This window comes from Orbicella faveolata, unplaced genomic scaffold, assembly GCF_042242905.1.
Source record: "Orbicella faveolata isolate gen_17 unplaced genomic scaffold, um_ofav_v1 contig_35, whole genome shotgun sequence".
Lineage (NCBI taxonomy): Eukaryota > Metazoa > Cnidaria > Anthozoa > Scleractinia > Merulinidae > Orbicella > Orbicella faveolata.
Window position 1 is genome coordinate 4,430,202 of NW_028301564.1, and position 22,612 is coordinate 4,452,813.

Here is a 22,612-nt window from a genome sequence, read left to right on the forward strand (position 1 = left end):
TTTTTTTTTGCATACTTTACTTGTTTTTAACACCCTCGTTTTTGATATTTTAGCACATATTTTTACTTCATTATCTCTCTCAACATAAATATATACGTTATTTATTTTCCTGTCCACATTTAAATGACCGTAGAGCGGTCGAAACGTAGTTCGTACCGTAATTTCTACCGTGGATACACCGTGGACTCTGGGTACGAGTTGCCTTTCCCATCGCACCCCGCGACCTCAGCTTTGCTAGAATCCAAGCTCTCTCCTTCGTCCACAGAAAGATGGCGGAAGCATCGGCGGAAGCGAAACACTCAGTGCCATTCAATCCATTCGATGCCGAAGTATTAATGCTACTGCGAGCTGAAACAGAGATGGTCGAAGAACGATGGAAAGCGAGATTGGCAAAAGACGTCAAAGTTGAACCGAAAAATGTGACGAAACCACTAGTTACCAAACCAGTGTGGCCGTACGAAATGTGGCAGGTGAATTATTTAGACAGTCCATCAGAGTTCAATCGAGAAAAAAAAATTGATGTACCTTTTAGTTGCACCAGTGAGAATAATCAGCCAGGTCAGATGTCAAACCCAGATCATAGCAGTTCGTTAGATGCAACGATTGACTCGTGTGAAAGCAGGTTATTTCGTGAAGCTGCCGACAAGGAATCGATGCTTCACATGGAAGCAGCAGCCACTGAACCGTTAGGAATGGAAGCCATGACTGATATCTTGCAAAGGAGTATCAACATGTTATCCGACTTGCAAGACCTTCTTTCAATATGTGGTGACAAATACTCCCCAACTGGTGACAGTGGCAGAAATGAAACAGATTTAACAACTGCAGAAGAGACCCCAGGAATACTGAAAGAGACGGACGAAAACAGCAAACGCGATACAGTGGTTGAGGAGAATCTTCAGCTGCCCTGCACTGACGATAAAAGCACTCCTTTTGACTTTGATGTGGGTTTGAAGAAGAGTTCAGAGAAAGTGACACCTGTCAGTCAAAATAAAGTGTACAGTGAAGAAAATATAGAAAAGGAATCCAAGGAACTAAGTCTGAAAAGCATTCAGAAGTCAGCTGAATGTGAGGTGCTTAGACCTAGAGCAACTGAGAGAGGTCCAAGCTGTGAGAGTGATCATGCTGTTTCCAGTAATGTTTTTGATGCCTTTGGTCTAAAAGAGGACACTACATACAGTACTATGGTGAGAGCACAGGAAACCATGGAAGCAAAGTCTGACGAAAAAGGTTCAGGAACAGTCAAATGTAAAGAGAGTCAGACCAAAATTGAAGAGTCAGAGGAAGACATGGGAGTTATGAATATGGATAAAGCTCCCAAACAGGTGAAAGAGATTAGCACCTCTAAGGTGCACCACTTGAAAACTGAACTTCAATCTGCAGTTTCAGCTCAATCAGTCTTAAACAAGACTATCAGAGAGTGGCTACCAAGTGTCAGTATTGATCGGTTGGTCAAAACTGAGCACATCAAGCTGTTGGTAAGAAGCTTAATGAACAATACTGTCTCAGAACTGCAGACAAAGCACGATATATTTTCCAAGTGCTACATCATAGAAACCGGAAGTATGGCAGAGGGTACCAAGATTGGTCAGCCCGATGAGTTTGATTTCACGATTGCCCTCCCTATGTTAGCTGATTCAGATGTGACAGAACTTTTGTACATCAAACTTGGGATACAAACACGCCTTCACAACAACATCCGCGATGAGGTCCTTTCCTTCCTGGGTCAGTTTTCCTTTGTTGATTCCTCCTACAGACACTATCTTACAAATGCCTATTTGCTCCAGGTTTTTCGTGAAACACTGAAAAAGCACTTACCTCTGGAATGGACAATGCGAGAGGAAAGTGACTTACATATGATGCGAGTATTTCTCAAGAATCAAACTTTGACTCTTCATCTACAATGCGAATCTCAACTAGATGCAGGCTTTATCCTGTCAATTGATGTATGTTTTGGGATTCCTCTCAATGCTGAGCGACTCCAGACTATCTACATTTCTGACCATACTCATGCTTTGCATCTTTCCTTCATTCAGAGCCAGTGCCTTCGCATGAACACAGGGGTTGTAGGAGTAATCAGTCGAAACCCCCTCGTTGCAGGACGCTTCTTTTTTCAGATAGAACCATACAAATTTCATGGCAATAAATTGGCTGCAGACTGTTACAAACTGGCAAAACATGTGGCAAGAAGTTTCCTGCCAAAAGTTAACAAAAACAATTGTAGTTTATGTGAGGACACCTTGATTCCATCTTTCTACATGAAAACTGTGACATGGTTTATGATGGACTTCTACACTGAAGCAGATGACTGGTCTGAAACACAGCTTGGAAACAGATTGATAGAGATCTTTGAAATTATAAGTTATAGCTTCCAACATGAATACAAAGCTTTAGCGTATAACACACATATTAACAGTATGAAGTTGGACTTTCAAATGAAATATTCTCCAACAGATGGCAATGTCAAGGCTGGGGTTGGCATGGACAATGAGAAACCCTGCATGATTCCACGCATGGAAGACCTCTATCTTGCATCATCTCATGAAGAAGTTAGCATTGCTGTCCAAAGTTACTGGAAATATATGAAGTGTGAACAATGGGCAGTTGGCGATCTGCTCCTCAAACTCATTGAGCTTTTATATGTCTTGAAGTTTACGAAAACTGACTGTCATCAGCTTAGTGTACACCATGAATGATTTTTCACTATTTCCTCTACTGTCATTTACTCAATTGAGCACTGCGGGGCTCTTTAAATTTTTAGTGTTTTGGTTGTTTTGGCACATATGGAAATAAGCTGTGAACATGTCTGTTTTTGTCCTGTAAGGCAAATGATGCAGTACTGTGCTATTCTTCTCCCCAGTCCTCCCAGGACATTTCAAAATTGAAAAGACTGAACCATGGACAGAACTTGAAAATAATCAATCTTACAGTCCAAGCAAGTCATGACTCTGGTAATGTTCCTGGCAAAAAATTTTTAAAATATGCTGATTATGCTACCAGTGCTACTTTTACAAAAAGTGCAAAAATTATGCTTGTTTTTCCAAATTATGCCAAAAATTTTGCTAGCACAATCTATAAGTGCCTACTTCAGTCTGCTGCCAGAGCTCTGCTATAATTCATGGTAGGCCACCATATAGTCACCCAACTATCCCATAATAAACACTAGTGAACATGATTTGAATTTTTTTTCTTTGTCCTTGTCCTTCTATAACCTTGCATATGCAGAGAAACATTGTCTGATTTTTTTTGATAATTTTATGACATACAAGAAAATAAATTATTTCCTGACACTTAGGTGCTCTGCATGCATTGCAGACCTACAATCGTGGACAAAAGTCCTTGGGACACTTACGTAATGTAACGGATTATCTGTGTTTTAGAACTGAAATGTGAAGAAAACGCTGGTATATCCTTTATAAACGGGTTGCTGTCCCCCCTTCCCCCCCCCCCCCCAACACAATGTTGAAAATCAGGTGAAATTGCACGTACTAGTTTTCAACATTGTATGGGGGGTGGGGGGCGAGGTTAGGCAGGTGAAGTTGTATTCGCGCCTGGCGTGTACGCAAAAGCGCCAAAAGTGCAAATTTGTCCCAAGACTTTTGTCCATGATTGTAGGTTCCAGGAAACAGTGCAAGAATTACTCATGCAAAAACTCACCATCAAAGCAAAAACCAATGATCAAAATTTTAATTATAATCATTATTGAATTCATTCTCAACATATAATACAAAGGTCTCATTCATCTTGTTCTCAGCAAATATAAACAAAAACGGTCTTAATTACATTCATGAATAATCATTTCTTAATCAAATGAAACTTCTCTCTTAAAAAAATCACGGGGGAAAACATTAAAACAGTAACAATAATTTGATGCTTGAACCGACATCCCAAAATTTAATGATTGGAATGACTCGATCTGCATTAATCAAATGACATAAAACTTAATATATATATACAATACAGGCTGTACAGTAATGATGTATAAAATCAAAAAAATAATTCTACCCTTCCAACAAGATGGGCTTAAATTTAGTGGAGGCTTGTTATTAGGGGATTCGAGGATGGACATCAGATACAATTGATTAAATTATTATGTTACATCACAATGCATTTTCTTGATTGAAGCACTCTACATCATGTGTTGTGCCACACCCTGTGCACCAAGAATGCACCCAATGCAACAGTTGCAACTCCTGTGAGCAACATCAAGCTGCCTCGTGATAAGTGTTGGGCTGAATGTGGTTTTTCATCCGCAATCAGGTCTGGGGCTGTGTTGGATACCTTGGATTTGATCTGCCGATAACCAAACAAATTCATTGGTCAAGAATTAGTTCTCTTAAGTTTTCACCTTGTTCAAACTGTCCTGCTATGAAACCAATGAGAAGTACACTTTATAGGTTATGATGATTTCAATGATTGGCATTTGTGTGATACTGTTATTGTAACATCTCTTGATTAAGAGTGATAGGATTGATCTGTCAAAGTATAACTGCTGGAAAGTGCTGGAAACTGTAGCCAGGCACCTTAAAAGTGATGTTGAACAAGACAACTTTTAATGGAATTTGTTGCAGCAATGGTTTATTACACGACCCGATTTAATGCAACATTTTAAATTTGGGCAACCACGTAGCAAGTTTTTGCATCGCTTTCAAAAACCCCCCAGCATGTTGCCATGATGAAATGTTGCATTAAAAGTCACCCTGTGTGCCATGTTACACAATATTGATTTTTAACCCAACAAAGTTGTGTTTCACTATTTCACTTCAAGACAACTAAAGCCATTCATCACCGACCTGGGAAATCTGAGTCCTTACAGTTTGGAGTTCTTCACTTAAACTTTCCACAGCTTCTACTGCTTCCTTGGAGAATAATTCCATTCCTTCAGCTGCTGTGACATCCTATAAAAAAAAATGAAAAAGCACTGAAAAAAGAGTTTAGCCAAAGAAAAGGTCTTTTAGAAAATCTTAAAGGCTAGTGGAAGAGTAGAAATGAAAATCATAGCCCAGTTTACAGAGTGAAACACTCATATTGTGGAAATCATAGCTGAAGTTACCATACCTGCACGAATTCCAGAGGTTCATTAACAGCGTTCAAGTGTTTCTGTACATATGACACACTGCTTCTGATGAACGTCAAATGTTTAGACACATTGGCCAAAATAACTGTTGCTTCTGGGGCACTAAACAATTGAAAATGAAAACACACATGATTACATTTGATTAACCTATGCCATCAACTGTATTTATAATGAGAACTTGATGTAAATATCTCCTCCTGTTATGGACTGAAGTAGGATAATTGAGTAAAACCTATTGGCATGTGAGTTCTGGCAGAATTAACTGTTAATAATTATGCTCCCTCATCATAGGCCTGCAGTGCGTGCAGAGAGCTAGATAATAAAGCTCTGAGGGAGATAATATTATTGAACTTTATTCCAAAATAATTTATTCTGTAATAATTTATTAATAACAATTTATGATTAATTCAAAAATAATTTATTCCAAATTATATCAAATTATATATTATAATTTATTTCCCACCATAATTTATTTCCCTTTATTCCTCACTGGAATTTACTCTAATTAACTCTAACCAGAAAGATAATTTATTTCAACTAGACAGAGTCAATACCACCTTAAAGAATGCTTCTCCATTGACTGCAGGCTAGTAACATCCCACTCCTTTTTGTGAACTTCTCTGATGGCATCAAGAACCTTTGTTCGAACACCTACTTGAGTAATTCCCATCTGCAAAAAAATAGAACGACAGAGGTTTAGAGAATCAAAGCTTTTGTTAAGTGGCTTATTTGAATAACAATGCAGCATCATAGTTCTTTGATATTATGCATTCTCTGCCATCCACAGACAATAGAACTTTTTTGCTTGGGCAATTTGTTTTCCTATTACAGACCATGTGATATTCTCTAGAGAATAGTTCTTTTTTCCATCTAAGAATTATTTATTCATATGCACACGACTACTTGAAAATCTGAAAGGAAGAATTCTCAAGAGTATCGTCACATGGTCTGAAATGGGGCAACAAACCACCCAGTCTACAAAGGTCTATTTAGAAAAGCTTTGGCTAATTAAATGAAATACAGACACTGGCTATTTTCAATATATTCAGTACCTGATCTAGTTCCTTTTCCGTCAGATTCAAGAATTCATCAAATGTTAATTTGTGTTCCTTAAAAGTGAAAAATATCTCAGTTTTATATAATTAGTCATCACTGAACAATATTAAATCAAACCTGAAGATAGGATGTATGCAAGAAGTATGGCAGATGGATTCTCACAAGCAATATTATGGCTGAATGAACTGACCAACTGGACAACTGACTGGCGACACACCACTTGACTACCCACCCATTGACTCACCCACCAACTCACCTGTTGACACTGGAGTAGCTGCAAGGTTGACATCAAGATGAAGAGTGATACAAAACAAGCTAAATTCATAATCATAAATGATAATCATAATGATTATAAATATTCTCTCAGACTAATAGAATAAAACAAAGCTTTACTTGAAATGTTGGCAGCAAATGTGTCAACTCTAAACCACATAGGAACATTTCAAGGTCACCATATCTCATTTCACTGCAATTTAAAAAATAATAATCAGTATTCAGTGACACACTTATTGTTTCACCCAACTTAAGTATTAGAGTTGACTGGGATTGAAATTTGGAGTGACAGAGTCACTGGTTCAAATCCTCAATCCCTCAAAAACTGGAGTTATCCTCAGTAGCTCCGAGTGTAAAGCCCTGGCTTAACGATCGCAACATTTCACTGCAACATATTGCAACATTGTTGGGCACAACAGGTTGCTCGCGTTTGGCCACCAAGTTGGGTATTGTTGGTTTAAGTTTGAAAATGGTCAACTTTTAACCAACAACACCCAACATGTTGCAACAAACTGTGGCCAAATGTGCTGAACATGTTGTGCCCAACAATGTTGCGATACGTCGTGTTGAAATGTTGCAATATTGTGATAAGTGAATAAATACAATACAATACAATACAATACAAATTTTTATTGTCAACTCCTCATGGGGGCTTTTCAGAGACAATGATAAAGGAAAAAAAATACTCAAAGATTACTGATAAACAATTTTTTAAGTTAAGTATAAAAATGGTGAATTTTAAGCTCGGTAATGAAATGTGAAAAGTGAACTGATCAACATGACACAGGCGTGGCACAAAGAAAAAATCTTAGTCCCAGACAGGAATCTGAGTTCATATGTGACAGGCATTCCACATATGAACTCAATTAACTTCAATTAAGTAAAGGACCTTGCTCTCCATGAGTTCTCATAACTCAGTGGATAGTGTCTGCCACGGGTGTTTGGGAGGTCATGGGTTTGATTCCTGTCTGGGTCTCAGATTTTTTCTTTGTCCTACGCTCATGTCATGTTGATCAGTTCACTTTTCACATGTTGCAATATTATTATTAATTGTTTGGCTGTCTTAACTTTTCAGCAACACTATGTAGTCGATTTGCAATACTTGTTTGTATATTCACAGTATTGCAATAATTATCCCAGCATTTGAAATCTGGAGGCCCCTGGCAATAACTGGAGGCATTTTCCTTTCAACCAAAATTTCCATCTGGAGAACTTTCAAACCAGAGGCAAATGGTACAGAAATTCCCTAGTAACCAATTTTCTGGAAAATCCAGAAGTTGTTGAATTTCCAAAATGTGAACTATTCAACTGAAAATTTCAGAAATTCTTGGAGGATAAACAAATGGAACAGAAATCCCCCCAAAATTTGGGTATACATGTACCTATACTACAATCCTGGTCAAAAGTCTTGGGACACTTTGCACTTTTGCCAACATATGGTGATGTTGGCAACATATGGTGATGTTGATTCATCCAAAGTAGGCCCACTATTCCAACATTGCTTTGGGGTAGGGGGGCTCGGAAAATTGACTAATGACTTCCCAATTCAAAATAATGTGTCTTCAAGTGACTTTTTTTTAAGTGTCCCAAGGACTTTTGGCCAGGATTGTAGCAAGGTTGTCAACTGATTAGACGTCCCAAAATTCCAGAAAATGCTGATCATTCACCACTGAAAATTTCCAGAAATCCAAACTGTAATTTTTGGTTGAACAGAAAGCTCCCTGGATTTGTTCTTGGTAATCCCATGTTCAAAGTCTTTGTAAATAGCAAGCCTGTCAGCCTCGCTTAATCTGCAATTCTTAGCATGTCTCTGTTCTATTTGCAATATTCATTTGCTTTGTTTATTATCTTAGTTTCCACAATTATTATTAATGACATTTTTTTCAATTTCTCACCTTGAACTGTCCTCTTTTATGTCAACACTAAGAAAAAGATCAGTTATAGAATGAGTGACTGTTTAACAGGTGCCTCACTCAGTGTCACTGTGAGATAATTTGTTTGGACTATCAACTGTGATTGGTAATATGGACGTTACTTCCTTCTCGAAACATTAGTTAAGGTAATTGAAGAAAATCATGTATGAAAGAAAAGAGAATTTGAGAAAGGGGAAATTCTCTTGATATATTTGTCCTAAGTACATGCAAATGAGATTTAGATCAGTGTTTAGCAGGACAGAGTGGGATATCATGAATTAAAAACTTTGAATATTTGGGAACCGAGAATTGAAAAAATAAAATTGGAAACTGAAAATTCAGAATCTAGGAAGTGGAAACTGATAATTGAAAATTGGAGACTGGAACATGCAGTTGGTAACTGGGAACTGGGAATTGGAAAAATTATTAAAACTGGAAACTGGAATTCAAAATTAAAAACTGAGAACTGGAGCCGAGTATAGGAAACTGGGAACTACATGTAGGAATTCAGAACTGAGAAATAGGATTTGGAAAATGAAAATAGAAAATTTGGAATTAGGAGTAAATAACCAACGCAACGAGTTTAAACAATTATTTATGTTTTTTTATTACCTTGAAGATTCTGCAGCATGGGAAATTGCTTCACTAGACACCTGCTTTCCACTTGTAGCCAAAGTGATAATGTCCGAAATCTAGTAATTAATGGTCAAAATTAGACAAAATGTTTCTGTATAGTGATGCAAACTGTTTTGTAATAGTGTCTCTTAACCAAGCTACATTTATTGATTTTTGAACCCAACTAACACGTTTGTAACAATTTTCTGCATAGTTCCTTTTGGTTCCTAAACTACACCAACAAAATTAGAGCAGTGAAGTCTACAGATTTTAGTCAAATCAGAGGGAAGCAATTGATAAAAAAATTCCAAATACATGTCAAAAAAATTTATCACTTTTTCTTTTGAATGGCAACAGAATATTCAACTTTGTATTTACATAATTACATTTTTTTAAGAACTGTGAAACAAAACATGCTTTTGGAACCACACATAATCACAATGTTATTCATACATATTATCATATGGCTAGCTCTGTGAGTGGGCAAGATGAACTAAATCCTGCACTACAATTGGTTACCTGAGCAGGCAAGATGGCAATATCTTGCCTGCTTGGGATTACCCGCTATTTCCCCCAAGAAAATAGACGTGTTCTCTTTTCATATAATAAATCCTTTATTGACCAAGCTTGTCTGGTCAAGATGGCAGGATATTGACCTTGTGGTTTTTGCATGTTTGTGGACCTAATGACTCCGTCTTGGTCCATAAACACGCAAAAAAAAGAACTTGGCCAATGTGCAGCCATCTTGACCTCACTCTTGGTCAATAACCCATATTTATAATATTTAGAAATCAATTAACTAATTCTTTACCCTGGGGAAATCACTTGAATATGCAATATCACTCGGTGTTTGGCCATCATTGGAGTATATCTTGGAGTCTGCTTGATGATCCAACAGAAAGCGTACAACTTTACCATGACCACGACTGGCAGCCCATGACAAAGCCTGACAAAAAGGTTTTCCCAGAAACTTACTAGATTACTTCACGGCTAAAACACCACAAGGGGGTATGGACACTACAGTTGGCAACAAATCATAAAATAATTTGTTACTTATTAGTGACAGCAGTCTTATATATAAATCCTTACAAGTGACAACTCTCATTACGTTCGACAGGACGCAGTTCTAATGATGCTCTGCATAAAAATTCGAGACTTGTGTATCTATCTATCTATCTATCTACATGTATCTATCCATCTATCTATCTATCTATCGAGCAACACCAATTTGGCCCCCCCCCCAAAAAAAAAAATTCTTCAGTTGCGAATGACTCATGTCCATGCTTGTCGAGTCTCCATGTGCTTGTCATGTCTCCATGTGTTTATCTGCTGTCACCGGCAAGTTGCGTATCTGAAGTTTGAAGTTAGAGTTATGGCATTAAATGACCTTGCAGCTGAGATTTATTGATGTCTTCACGAAAAGTGTACAACTTTCGGGACAAACACAAAGGTGCAGTTCGGCTGCCTGTTGTCTACCGTCTTGTCTTTGACCAAAAACCAACACTGCTTTGTGCGGAATAAATTGATGAAGGAAATGTGTCGTTTCACTTTGCTAGCTTTGATTTCTGTGCACAAAATATATTACTTTAACTCACCGAGGTGTGTAGCTCGGCAGATGGCCATGATTCGTGGTTATAGAACCATCTTACTGAGCTGTCTAGCTTGTTATAGCGGGTTAAATGAATGGAAACAGAAGCTGCACATTTAATAACTAGAGAATGTTGGTATGTAAACAAACACCTAGAAAGAATGTTAAACGGCTTAGTGAATGACAGTTTATTTATTTTACAGGAATGTAAATGACTATGGCAGGGGTTGCACTAATGCTTTTGGCGTTTACATTGGACATAAAATCTGTGATCGCGTGCTTGCGACAAGTGCGACCCCTTAGTAGCGACCAGACATAACTATGTCCAAAGGAACTAAAGATCAAAAAAGCCGATGTCCTGCCTTGAAGCAGGTCATATCTTGTCTAATGGCCTTAAAATAACAATTTTTTGTTTTTCTTCTGTAGCAACATCAATCAAATCTGAAATACAGGCAAAATTTAGATTTTTGGAATTCTGCAAAGACAACATGTGTGCACAGCTAGCTACAGCTATCGGTTCAAAATTTTAGTCACTGTTTTTTTCTACAAACGTTTTACCTGGTCCTTATGACGAATTTCAATCCATACCAATTTAAAAATTTGCACTATTCACCATGACTGTCGTGGCCATGGTAAACACCAAAATCTAAATCGGCGATTTCTTCTTCTCTGCATCGGTCGACGTCGGTTTAAAGCGGCAAGAGCCAACATTTGCCATTGGTGAATGTTGTACAATGCGTACAAACCAATAAGGTTTTGTACATTGAACAAATTAAACAGAGATTGAAGAAATGTCACTAATAAAACTAGCACCAGCCTCATATTTACAAAATTATATTTGGTGCTTTTCTCGCGTGTGAAATAACAGTCTGGTTTCAAATATCATTTATGTCGCGCACGTGCAACCTCCATGACTCCCGTGGTGTAAATGTTGTGACATATTTGTGGGACAACTTATGACGCGACATAAAAAAAATAAGGCCACAGTGCGACCCCTGCCTATGTTGTTCTGGTCCCCTTTAGTCTCAGGTCTTTGAAGTAAATTAAAAATAACAAACAAAACTTGGCATAGACGCAGAGCCTGAATTATGAAATTGTGCAAACCAAAGCGAATTTCCCTTTGCGCACACAAGAAGATTTTCACGAACGTAAATCGAATGGGAGCTTTAAAATTGCCTACAGGCCAGAGTTTTGTTTACGTTTTGAATTCACACTGAGCTTACGTCAAAACATGAAATTTTGAAGGCCTACTATTTTTGCGAGTCTGCAGAAACTGGCGCCGTCACGCAATGTTTTGAACAACAAATCGGCCATCGTAGTCTATACAGGGGACCTCTTCACTGGCATGGACTTTGACACTATGATATATCCGTCGGTGTTAAACCTCGGTTGTTCATTAAAAATGTTGATTTTAGCAATAGACAGAGGTTGAAATTAGCTAGTTAAATCATTTAAGGTATATATATGAAAGTGACGGTGTCAAATGCACTCATGATCTTTGATTACTACTAGTCTTAAAATATATGCCTTCATTGGATGAATTTCAATAACAGTCACAAAGAGAACAGTAGGGGTAGGAACACTATGCAATTTTTGTGAAGTCCTAGGCCTCATTTTCAACAAACACATATATAGCCAGGTGGAATTGTTGGTTGAGTGAACAATTTTCTAGGAGGAAAAAGCAATCTTTCTGTCTCAAATTTGTTGAGTTTACAAAAGTTTTGTAAATACATGTATTTTAATACATCTAAAATAGTTATTGTCAAACACAAAAAATATGTAACTTACAATAGTCAGTTTGGGAATTTATAACTGCTCATAACTGTAAAATTCACATAATTAATCCTTTCAGTGGTTTAAAGAGTAAGGGAAGTGCAGGGCTCAAAAAAAACTTGAATTCCAACTTGCCCTTGGGACAAGTATCTCTCAAATTTTGCTTGCCCATGGCAAGTCTTAGTTTGCCCTTTTAATGATTTAGTTGGCAGATAACTTGGTTGGTCTCTTGCCCATTGGGCAAGTGAGAATGTAAAGTTACTTGCCCAGAAGGAAAATCTACTTGTTCGGGGCAATGGGACGGCACTTTTTTCGAGCGCTAAAGTGGTTCAGCAATATTCTGCATTCATTTGCTATGTGGGTGAGTGATATTTTAAAAATAAGTTATCCTTCTCATTTTGTATTGAAATATGAAATATGAATGTCATACTGTACCAGTGTGATTAGAGTATTTTTTAACCACATAATCCTTCATAATTCTGCCAAATATTGACCAATTTCTGCAATTTATTTTTATTTTGTTCAGCTCAAGATTTTCTTTCAGACCATGTTATGACGCATTTCCTGCTTGTTACTAGTTTTAAACAAAAAGTTTGTAACATCACACAAATAAAAGGGTGCACATGATTGTGAAACAGCCGTCGAGGAAATAAATGCCACGTATAATCAGTATTCAGGGCATTTTGTTTCAATGAAATTTAAAAAAACAAAACGCAAGGAGGGATTTTTTTTTACCACAAAACCACCTAAAATGCTGATGACTCCCGGTCAGTGTAAAGTTAACATAGACTCCAGACTGCAGACTGAATACGGGGGGTAAAATACAGACTGAGTGTAAAATGCAGACTCCAGACTTCCCCCTTCCCCACCCGTTTCAAAATTCCAGATTAACTTCAACCTTTCCTGTAAAATTTGGGATCCCACCCACCTCCTAGAAATTTCCAAAGACCTTCAAAGAAGGGGGATATGGATATTTCTGGAACTACGCAATTCACAGAGTAATGCTGTTAGATCTGGCTTCCAAGTAGCTGCCTGGGAATGAGCCCACACCAACACAATCTCACAGAAATTCTTACCCTCCCCTTCCTTCATAAACATAATAGCATTAACATATTTCATTTCTCAAATCTCATTCCTCATCGTGCCCCGCAGGACAACTAAGGCCATTGCGTTTTCATTTGGAACAGAAACATTGCCAGAAGATAACTTACAGTCCATCCTCGAATGTCTTGTTTGTTGATCTCGGCACCATGTTCTAACAACTTTTCACATACTGCAACCCTCCCTTCTCTTGCTGCATACATGAGTGGCGTCATACGATATCTGAAAAAGAATGTTAAAAAATTAGTAGCAAGAAATGTCACAAACTGGACAACAGATTTTCAGTCAAGCAAGGGCCACAGCTCTTACAAACCAAGAATTCAAGCCAATATTTCTGATTGCCCTACTTACTTGTCATAAACATTGACTCTGGCATTTCTCTCCAGTAACAGCTCCACGCATCTAATAACCCATTCCTCGGATACATTCCCAGTCACTGCACATGTTGCCATCAAAACAGTATACATCTCTGACATGAGAAAATGAATTTACTAATATTATCGCACACATAGTCGGATATAATTTCTGATTGCCAAGTAAACACATTTCATATTTAACACTGAAAACTAAGTTAATACCAATGTATAAAGCTACTTAAATGCCACTTAAACACAGTACACCAAGAAAATGTTGATTGAATGATTGATTGACTGACTGACTATTCAATTGATTGATGATTGATTGACTGACTGACTGATCAATCGATTGAAGATTAATTGATCGATTGTGACTGATTGACTGAGTAATCAATCAACTGATTATTGATTGATTGTAATTAATTGATTGACTGACTGACTGACTGACTGACTGACTGAATGACTGACTGACTGACTGAATGACTGACTGAATGACTGACTGACTGACTGACTGACTGACTAACCCACTGACTGACTAATCAAATGATTGATGACTGATTGATTGATTGATTGATTAATTTACAAATTGCATTAACTTACACCACCAAATACCTTTATGGAAGTTGACATTTGCTCCTCTCGCTGTGAGTAATTCCACAACATCAGGTGATGCCAAACTGGCTGCAAGCAACAATGGAGTCCATCCCGACTTCAACTGAACATCTGGATCAATTCCTAATGTGACAAAAAGAAATATGCAAACATTTAGATTAATTAAGTTTATGGTAAAAGGATATAAAAACAATAGCCTACATTTGGTACAAAAATATGCTCAGGTATTTGTCCGCAGATATTGTCTGTTCTGAGAAAAGATCAGTTTTCCGAGAATGTAGCTCAAGGAAAACTGTGAGTTTTGAGGAACAGATAATGACCAACATGCACAGTTTTGAAAATTAGGGAATATCTACCCCCAGTTTTAGCTGGGATGTATTCGGTCTTGTGTCGCACTTAGACCAACCATACCCAAGCAAAATTATTTGAATCGTGGATTATAGTATGTTATCAAGATCTTGATAGCATTACTTTAAGTTTCATCAACAAGAATCAAACTCATAACATGTGTGGCATGTTTAACTGGTATGTCCAATGGATTTTTCAAAACAATATCAGATCATAGGAAACCTCTGCAGAAAACTAAGTGATGATTTCATCTCACCATCTTGCAGATATTTTTCAATTGCAGCAACATTTCCTTTTATAACTGCTACTCGCAAGTCCTCAGCAGCTAATAAGGTTGCAGCTTTCTTTGCCTTGTTTTGAACGAGATTACTCCTGCAAAGAATACATTTCAAGGACTAAGAATGACTATTAATCACACTGACCTGTTCAGTTAGTAACATGACAGATTTTATGAGTAGAAAAAATTGTCTTGCCAAAGAACATAACCTTGACCACCAGAGTTCACTGCACCAACCATTACAGTACTGCAGCTTCCATTGGATCTCATTAGCCCAGGGGGAGATGCCCATATAAAATGGATGGGGGCGCTCGTCACAAATTTTGAAAAGAACCCCAAAGAGGGACCAAGATCTTACTTTGTGGGCGTGGCTTAAAATTTTTTTTGCCCCTATGAGGTACCAATTTTAAAACAACATATTAACTCTTGTCGTATGTTTTTGGCTCAATATCCTAAAAGGTACTGTAAAAGCTCCTGTTGTGGATGTAATATATCAAACACGAAAGACCATGTTTGACCACATTTCCAAACTCCGAGAAGAGAGTTGAAAATATGACGCGCAGCAGAGTATTTTTGACGAACTTCGAGGTGTTTGGAAATGTGGTCAAACACTGTCTTGAGTGTTTGATATATCTTCTCAATCGAGACTAAAACTAAGGAGAAAACAGAGAATTAAAATCGTAAAAATCTATGTTAATTAAGATCAGATATCCAAACACCGTCACGGTCATGATTTCCTTTGTTTAAACTTGATGAATTATTAATGAGTTTGAGAACTTTAGAGGCTGAACAGCCTAAGAGGCACCAAAACCATTTTTAACCCCTGACCTTCCTCCCTCCTCTCCTGCCTGTGGGGGGGAGAAGGGGCTTCTTTGAAGGCCAAAATTGCTCTCTCAAGTACAGCTAGCTAACAGCTTATTTTTGATAATTTAAAGCCCACTTTTCCAGGAAGTAGAGTATAGAACCACGCTTTTAACCAGATAGGAGTCCAGGCATCCTGTGGACAGCCACTTTTTGAAGAAAATTGTTTTGTTTTTCATATGTTGCCTTATAAATTGTTCATTTGAACAGGCCCGATAGCACATTTTGGACACCTGCTTTTCAAATCCTGGCTAAAAGCCTGTTTAGAACCCTGAGCTGTCATTGAGGACCGTAACCCACAACACCTGTAATGGCTGAGTATGTTCCATAGGCCCTTGATGATATGGATGAAGTTGTCTGTTTCATTGTCTGGTAGAGGGGGCGGGGAATGGAATGGCCCAGTGCAAATCTCCTTGCCACTTTCCAGTTCAGGTTACTAGCTCAGGAAACTGCTGATTTTGAAAAAAGGAACCAGTGCTTTTGGTTGCTCAGTTTTCTCAATTAGTTTGGGTGATGGGTGATATGACACACAGAAGGAAACAATTTTACAAGCAAATTATTATGTATGACAAAAAAATCAACCTTCTTGCTGTTTTTCCTTTGTTGTTTAAAGTTGGAGAGGGTCTTGGAAATCCTCCCCGTCCTCTCCCCCTCGGTGAAAGCAGTCCCCGACCCCTTCCTACGCCAGATGTTTCGGACAAAGAGTTTGGAGCAAACTTCACGTCATTTGGCCTTGTCAATTGTCCACCATTGTTTGCAGTTCGCGTCCCACTGAATTTCGCCGAAGCTGACTTCACTGAATTCACCGATGCACTGCCCAAGTCAAAACCATCGCTATCTTCGTCGTCGGATTCTGCACCAGCTGGCATTGCGGCAAAGTTGTTTCGTGAACCAGTTCTGTTTTTGAAAGCGCCATTCAGTTTGCTGTCGTGAATGCTGCCCATATAAAACCCTTCATCGCCAGAGTCCGAATCTTCCGCTCCAGCGGGACGAAAAGACATCTCTCAAGACCCTGTTTTTTTAACAAGATGCAAAGAAGAGTAGTTTTCGTGAAAAAAATCCTATTGATTTCACCACAACAACCAACGAAACTTTTTCCTTCAAGACACCATTTTGCACACGTGCTTTGTGCGGTATTCCGCTGTGCACAATACGGTAGGCTCGCTGGATGTTTCAAAATGGCGCTCCTCAATCTGGCTTGCTTCGTTGCTGGCGGTGCTAACGGTTTAGGTCGCGCCACAGCGCAGAGGCTGATTCAACATGGCTGCAGAGTCGTTATAGCAGATCTTCCCTCGAGCGAAGGCGACAAAGTTGCAAGTGATCTGGGAGAGAACTGCATATTTGTCCCAACTGACGTAAGAGTGAAACTGTACTTGTATCGGCGAGCTTACTTGCGGGGTGAGGGAGGGGTTTTTGCCTCCGTGGTAGGGTAGGTGAGGAATAGTTTGTTATTCCTGTGAACCATATGTATTGATTAGCCATTTTGGGAGGGGAGGGTGAAAAAAAGTGACAGGCACTGAGTGACAGGGTGCTGTGCAATAGAAAGGATGGAACGGGGCGGGGAGGCGATAGTAGCGGGGGAGGGGTGGTGGTGTTTAAAGATTTGTGAAAATTTCCAAAACTAATTTGCATTCAGTTAAAGCCAGTAAATCTGATTGCCTTGGTCTTACAGTCTATTTACTGATCAGATTGTCTTAGAATGTATTAATAAAATAATTGTAACAATATCCTGTCAACTGCAGGTTTCATCCGAAAATGATGTCAAGCAAGCCATCAAAACAGCTGTAGACAAGTGTGGTCCCCTGCGTGTCACAGTGAACACTGCAGGAGTAATAAGAATTGCAAAAACATTGTCTGACGTAGGAGAAGTTCACCCTCTTCAAATGTTTGAGGAGATAACAAAGGTATAAAAAAATAAATCAAAAATACTAGGATATGCAAAGGAAGGTAAACATTGTTAAACCTTTTTCAGACACAAGTTGACTTGACATCTTCCTTACTTAGGGACGGTCCATTATTGTTTTTGAGGAGGGGGGTTGGACAATTACCATAAAAAAACCCTACAAAACAAAAACTGCTGAAAAAGATATTGTGCAAGAGGAGCCATGGAAGGTGGTGGGGGGGGGGGGGGGGGGGATTTGAGCAAGTGCTTTCTACTATCCAGGTCCAGGTATTTCATGTTTTAAAAAAATTCATGTACAACCTACAAATGCGAAAAAGATGTTCATGTCCCAGAACAAGGCCCAACCCCGCTCCTCCTCGAAAAATAATGGTGCATCCATTAATTTCCGTGTATAAATGTACACACCTGAAATTATGTGACAGTTGAAATGAACCTCAAGAAATTTGTTGTTTCAACAGCATGTATTTTATCAGCGACAAAGCCAGACAGCTTCAGATGTTCCATATGAATGAGCATAGGCATGCAGTGCATACAAAGACGGACATTGCAGCCCTACCATGCTAGTCATTTTAGTGCATGCAAAGAGCTACGGCTGTGTCACACAATGCATGCAAGAAGCTACAGCTATGTCACACAATGCATAGAATGAGCAACAGTTGTCACAAAATGCAATGCAAAGAGCTACAGCTGTGTAACGTAATATATGCATGCACATGGCTATCACTACATAGCTCTTTGTTGCTTGCCTTTCACACAACTTTACCTCTGTTTCTATAAAAAAATGTTTTAAAAAAAAACTTTTGCTTGCAGATCAATATGACAGGAACATTTAATGTGGCTCGCCTTGCAGCAGAGCAGATGGCTAAAAATGAACCTGACAAGGGAGGGGAGAGAGGAGTGATTATTAACACATGCAGTGTTCATGCTTATGATGGACAATCTGGAAAAGTTGCTTATGCAGCTACTAAAGGAGCTATTAATGCTATGACACTTCCTCTCGCAAGGGACCTGGCACCGCATGGCATTAGAGTGAATTCAATTGCGCCAGGTGTGTTTGCTATCTGTCATCTAAATCTGTATGAGGATAACCCTTAATGTGTCATCATTTAGAAGGGTGGGGAAAGGGGTGTGTGCTTGTTTTGGTTCTGTCTGTGGGTTTTTTCTTTGGCATTGATTCACTACATAGCATGTAAAACTCTTTGGCAGTTAGTACAAAGAAAATGTTCAAATGTTGTTTATAGTGGTCAATGCGCTTAGCCACACCTAGCTAGTTCACAGGCATGCCATTTAAACTGAAAGAAACAAATCAACTAAACATAATAGACTTAAAAATCCCAACTGACAGGAGGCAGACCAGTTGGCTTTTTACAAGCATGACCGAGGAGTTGAACTAGGGTCTACCGAAAAAAAACTTTAGCTAAGTGAACAGAGCAGGACTTGAACCCGTAACTTCCGGATTTCAAGTCCGGTGCCCTAACCGCTCGGCAACGCTGCCTCCTTTTACAAAATGAGGGAAATCTTTGAGGTTGTTGTTTCTTCTTTTGCCACACCAGGTATGTTTTTAACGCCCATGTTTACCAAAGGAAGACCAGAGCCGGCAGAACAGCAAAGGGTCGCTCAGATTGTTCCGTTTCCCAAGCGCATTGGCGACCCTGCAGAATTTGCACAACTGGTGCAAGCAATTATAGAGAATAAAATGATAAATGGTGAAAACATCAGACTTGACGGCGCTGTGCGGATGCCTTGATAATTATTGTGCACGGAAGAGGAATTCTGCTGTTTGTGTGACAAACTACTTCACTGCCGTTCACCACAGGAGTTCGTAAAATTGACAATGAGAGTTGAGTGGCTTGTTCGGCAATCAGGAACTAACTGAATGTTGACTCATTGTAATGGGTCAGGGCTTTTAGTCCTTTCTGTACAGAGGAAGAATTAAACTATCTTGTCAACAACATCTAAAGGACGGTTTACACGGAAGCACACGGCCCAGTTGCATGTTGGAGTGACGAAAGCATGTACTGTTTACACGAGGGACATGTGGCAGTGATATGTCCCCTCAGCTCGTGCAACACGAGTTGTCGCTGCAGCATTGCCGCAAAATGCTTGTGTGGACAGTACATGATTTAGCTGGCACGTCATATCACGGCGACTTGTCTCTTCCTGTGTAGTGACCTCGACGAGTCAGTGTGCCAAAAATACGTAACATGGTTAGCTTTCTCGTAAACGTCTTTTCAATTCGAGTCGCCAAAGGTGCAAGCAGCATATTTTTAAGTACTATCGAACTTCTGCACCTAACAAGCACGTCCATAATACGGACACCTGTGTTACAGACAATCCACGTTGTCTCAAAGAAACCAGATTTATACGATTTTTAACTCAATGATACAGACATCTCTATTACGGATGCTACGCTCCGTCCCCTTGGTTTTCTTATTAAAAGGGTTTTACTGTAAACCACTAGTTGTCAATGTAATTAATTATTAGTTTTATTTCTCGGTTTCAGCGAAATGTGCAATGCAGGCGTGTAAAAGCTTGGAAAGGGTCGAGAAGATTGTATAAACAAGGGCAAGAATAAATTATGATATTTTACAGTTTCACTTGTTTTATTTGATGAAAACGTACAACCGTAAAGCTCTTGGGCGTAGCAGACGTTATCTGTTTCGTTAAGGGAACGGTTTGAGCTCGGAAAAAGACAATTCTAAGACTCCGTTTTCGTTCAAAATTGTTGTTATTCTATTGAAAAGTTTCATTTCTACTCACTTAAGCAAAGCAGTTGGATGAAAGCCACGACAGCATTTTCCTTAAGCTTGGCCAAGTCCGCGGATAAACCCCAGTTTTGCCATAGTATACATTCCGTCCTGTGACCACTGTTTATTTAGTAATCTTTTGTTTGTATCGCGTCTCGCTCACTACCCGTTAATCCGCCTGTTCTGTAGGCTATCATAAAAGTTATTGCATGAAATTTTCGCGACACGTTTATTTCGCGATTTTGTGGTTCGCACATTTCGCGCCGGACACTTAGATTCTGCGATTTTGCGACAAATTTGTATTTTGAATCACTTAAACTTCGCATTTTTGATTAACACAATCTATTTCCTTGGCAATGTTACTAAACATGTACTTCAATTTAGTAAACCGACTTAATCAAAGGTACAATAACGTCAAAATTAACAAAAACGCAATGGCTGGAATATATGTCAACAGTAACATAATGTAATTTTCGCGTCATGATATGTTCGCGACATTTATCGCGTCACTTTAATTTCGCGATTTTTTTTTTAAATAGCGAAATTCGCGAAATTAACGTGTCGCGAAAATTGCATGTAAAAAGGTAACCTACAAAATGAACTGGGTAATATTGTTGCCCAACGAAAGAAAGTGAGCTTTGATCTTTTTGAAAACACCCATTGTCTAAGATCCCTAGAGGAAGCTGTGCTTCAAGCACTCTGTTTAGGTAGCATCAGTTTTTTAATGGCCATCATTTGTATTAATTGTGTTTGCAAAACATATTGTGGAGACAGACTGACGCGAGGTTAAATCGCGTGCAAGTTAAAATATCACTTGATTTCATACAATGAATGTTGACTTAGTAACCTGGTTCAGGCGTGTTCGATAAGTTATCAGAGAACTGTAAAAGGACAAAAATTGAGTGAGCCACCCCAGTCCCCTCTCCCTTTTTTCACTCCTCGTTCTTCGCGTTACTTTCACAAAGACCAACCGAACAACTAACAAATTGTGTATACTTAATTACTACGTGTCTCATTCTATTCATCGTTCAAAGTTAGCCTTGAGTATATCATCCTATAGAGTTGTAGAAGAGAGGATAAAGGTAAGAGAGTTAACCCCCATAGGTCTTATTCTCAAGGTAATGCCTCTCAGTTCAAGTTATTTTTGGATATGGTATCCAGTTTTCCCGCAGATAATGTTATCACGCGTGTTGCGCAGATGTTTCCTACGAGAATGTTCGAGAAAAACGTTCAAAAAATGTTCAAATATTGTTTATAGTGGTCAATTCGCTTAGCTACACCTAGCTAGTTCACAGGCATGCCATCAAAACTGAAAGCCAAACATATCAGCTAAACACCATGAGGCTTAAAACTCCCAACTGGCTGGAGGCAGACCAGTTGGCTATTTACAAGCATGACCAAGGAATTGAACTAGGGTCTACCCAAGAAACAACTGAAGCTTAGTGATCAGAGAGGGACCTGAACCCGCGACCTCCGAAGTCCGGCGGGACAGTCCGGCGCCCTAACTCAACACTCGGCCACACTACCCAATTGAAAATGTGTGTTAAGACGCTTGGACTGTCCACGTGAGTAAAATTAGAGTCACAGGATAGGCTATTTTGTTAGTTAAACTCTCCTGAGATTTCATAAGAAGCGGGAGTGATCTAAAAATAAAATAAGTCTCGGACTAAGGTCTATATGGGAGCGTCAACACTCCTACCCTTATCCTCTCATGAGTTCCGTCTTTCAAACTTCTCGGATGAGCACACCATAAGGACGCGCGTCTCCAGTTTGCGACCGCCAGTAATCTTCTCCAGCCTTTGTTTGGACGGCAGGGATGACTTTAAGGCGGTTGGGATTGACGCGATTTTGGAAAGCAATTTTGTAAGATTTTCTCTCATGCGTGAATTTCTGAGCGTAATATCTCTCGACCATTTCAAGACTGCGGCTCGTGTAGATGCGTACACCATACAAAGCTCTCGGCCCAGGTTTAAATCCCTCCTTCAGAATCGGGTTAGGGCTCAAGATATCTGTACCATGATAAGAAACGGGCCACTTGCCTGACGCTTGTTCCGAGCGTACGCCATCTGGGCCAAGCCAAATGGTTTACCAAATGGCTTTTTAATGTACAAA

General features: G+C 39.0%; 3 protein-coding genes across 3 annotated transcripts; 2 read left to right on the top strand and 1 right to left on the bottom strand.

Annotated features, from left to right (window-relative positions):
• On the top strand, positions 1-3,175 carry LOC110043912 (uncharacterized). The gene has a single exon (XM_020749420.2). It carries the CDS (start codon positions 270-272, stop codon positions 2,694-2,696), a length of 2,427 nt encoding a protein of 808 aa, XP_020605079.2. The 5' UTR covers positions 1-269; the 3' UTR covers positions 2,697-3,175.
• Positions 3,176-3,670: 495 nt separating this feature from the next.
• On the bottom strand, positions 3,671-16,851 carry LOC110043931 (ankyrin repeat, SAM and basic leucine zipper domain-containing protein 1-like). Its single transcript, XM_020749436.2, has 14 exons — positions 16,433-16,851; positions 14,969-15,084; positions 14,365-14,487; positions 13,748-13,865; positions 13,507-13,618; positions 9,746-9,880; positions 8,932-9,011; positions 8,302-8,328; positions 6,527-6,599; positions 6,130-6,186; positions 5,635-5,747; positions 5,059-5,179; positions 4,794-4,898; positions 3,671-4,293 (listed from the first exon to the last, which is right to left on the bottom strand). The coding sequence occupies exons 1-14, from the start codon at positions 16,849-16,851 to the stop codon at positions 4,135-4,137; spliced, it is 1,758 nt and encodes a 585-aa protein (XP_020605095.2). The 3' UTR covers positions 3,671-4,134.
• A 27-nt stretch (positions 16,852-16,878) lies between these two features.
• On the top strand, positions 16,879-20,347 carry LOC110043932 (3-hydroxyacyl-CoA dehydrogenase type-2-like). The gene is made up of 4 exons (XM_089272964.1): positions 16,879-17,205; positions 17,593-17,754; positions 18,564-18,801; positions 19,307-20,347. The coding sequence occupies exons 1-4, from the start codon at positions 16,879-16,881 to the stop codon at positions 19,498-19,500; spliced, it is 921 nt and encodes a 306-aa protein (XP_089129090.1). The 3' UTR covers positions 19,501-20,347.
• The last annotated feature ends 2,265 nt before the right edge of the window (positions 20,348-22,612 follow it).

Bases quoted from the DNA above. Each gene is read 5' to 3' on its own strand.
- LOC110043912 (XM_020749420.2), top strand. From the start codon at position 270: ATGGCGGAAGCATCGGCGGAAGCGAAACACTCAGTGCCATTCAATCCA.
- LOC110043932 (XM_089272964.1), top strand. From the start codon at position 16,879: ATGCAAAGAAGAGTAGTTTTCGTGAAAAAAATCCTATTGATTTCACCA. The intron at 17,206-17,592 runs GTAAGAGTGAAA...TGTCAACTGCAG, and splicing joins GCATATTTGTCCCAACTGAC to GTTTCATCCGAAAATGATGT. The intron at 17,755-18,563 runs GTATAAAAAAAT...TTTTGCTTGCAG, and splicing joins TGTTTGAGGAGATAACAAAG to ATCAATATGACAGGAACATT.
- LOC110043931 (XM_020749436.2), bottom strand. From the start codon at position 16,851: ATGTCTTTTCGTCCCGCTGGAGCGGAAGATTCGGACTCTGGCGATGAA. The intron at 13,619-13,747 runs GTAAGTAGGGCA...ATTCTTTTTCAG, and splicing joins AGAGTCAATGTTTATGACAA to ATATCGTATGACGCCACTCA. The intron at 9,012-9,745 runs GTAAAGAATTAG...ATTAATTACTAG, and splicing joins ATTCAAGTGATTTCCCCAGG to ATTTCGGACATTATCACTTT.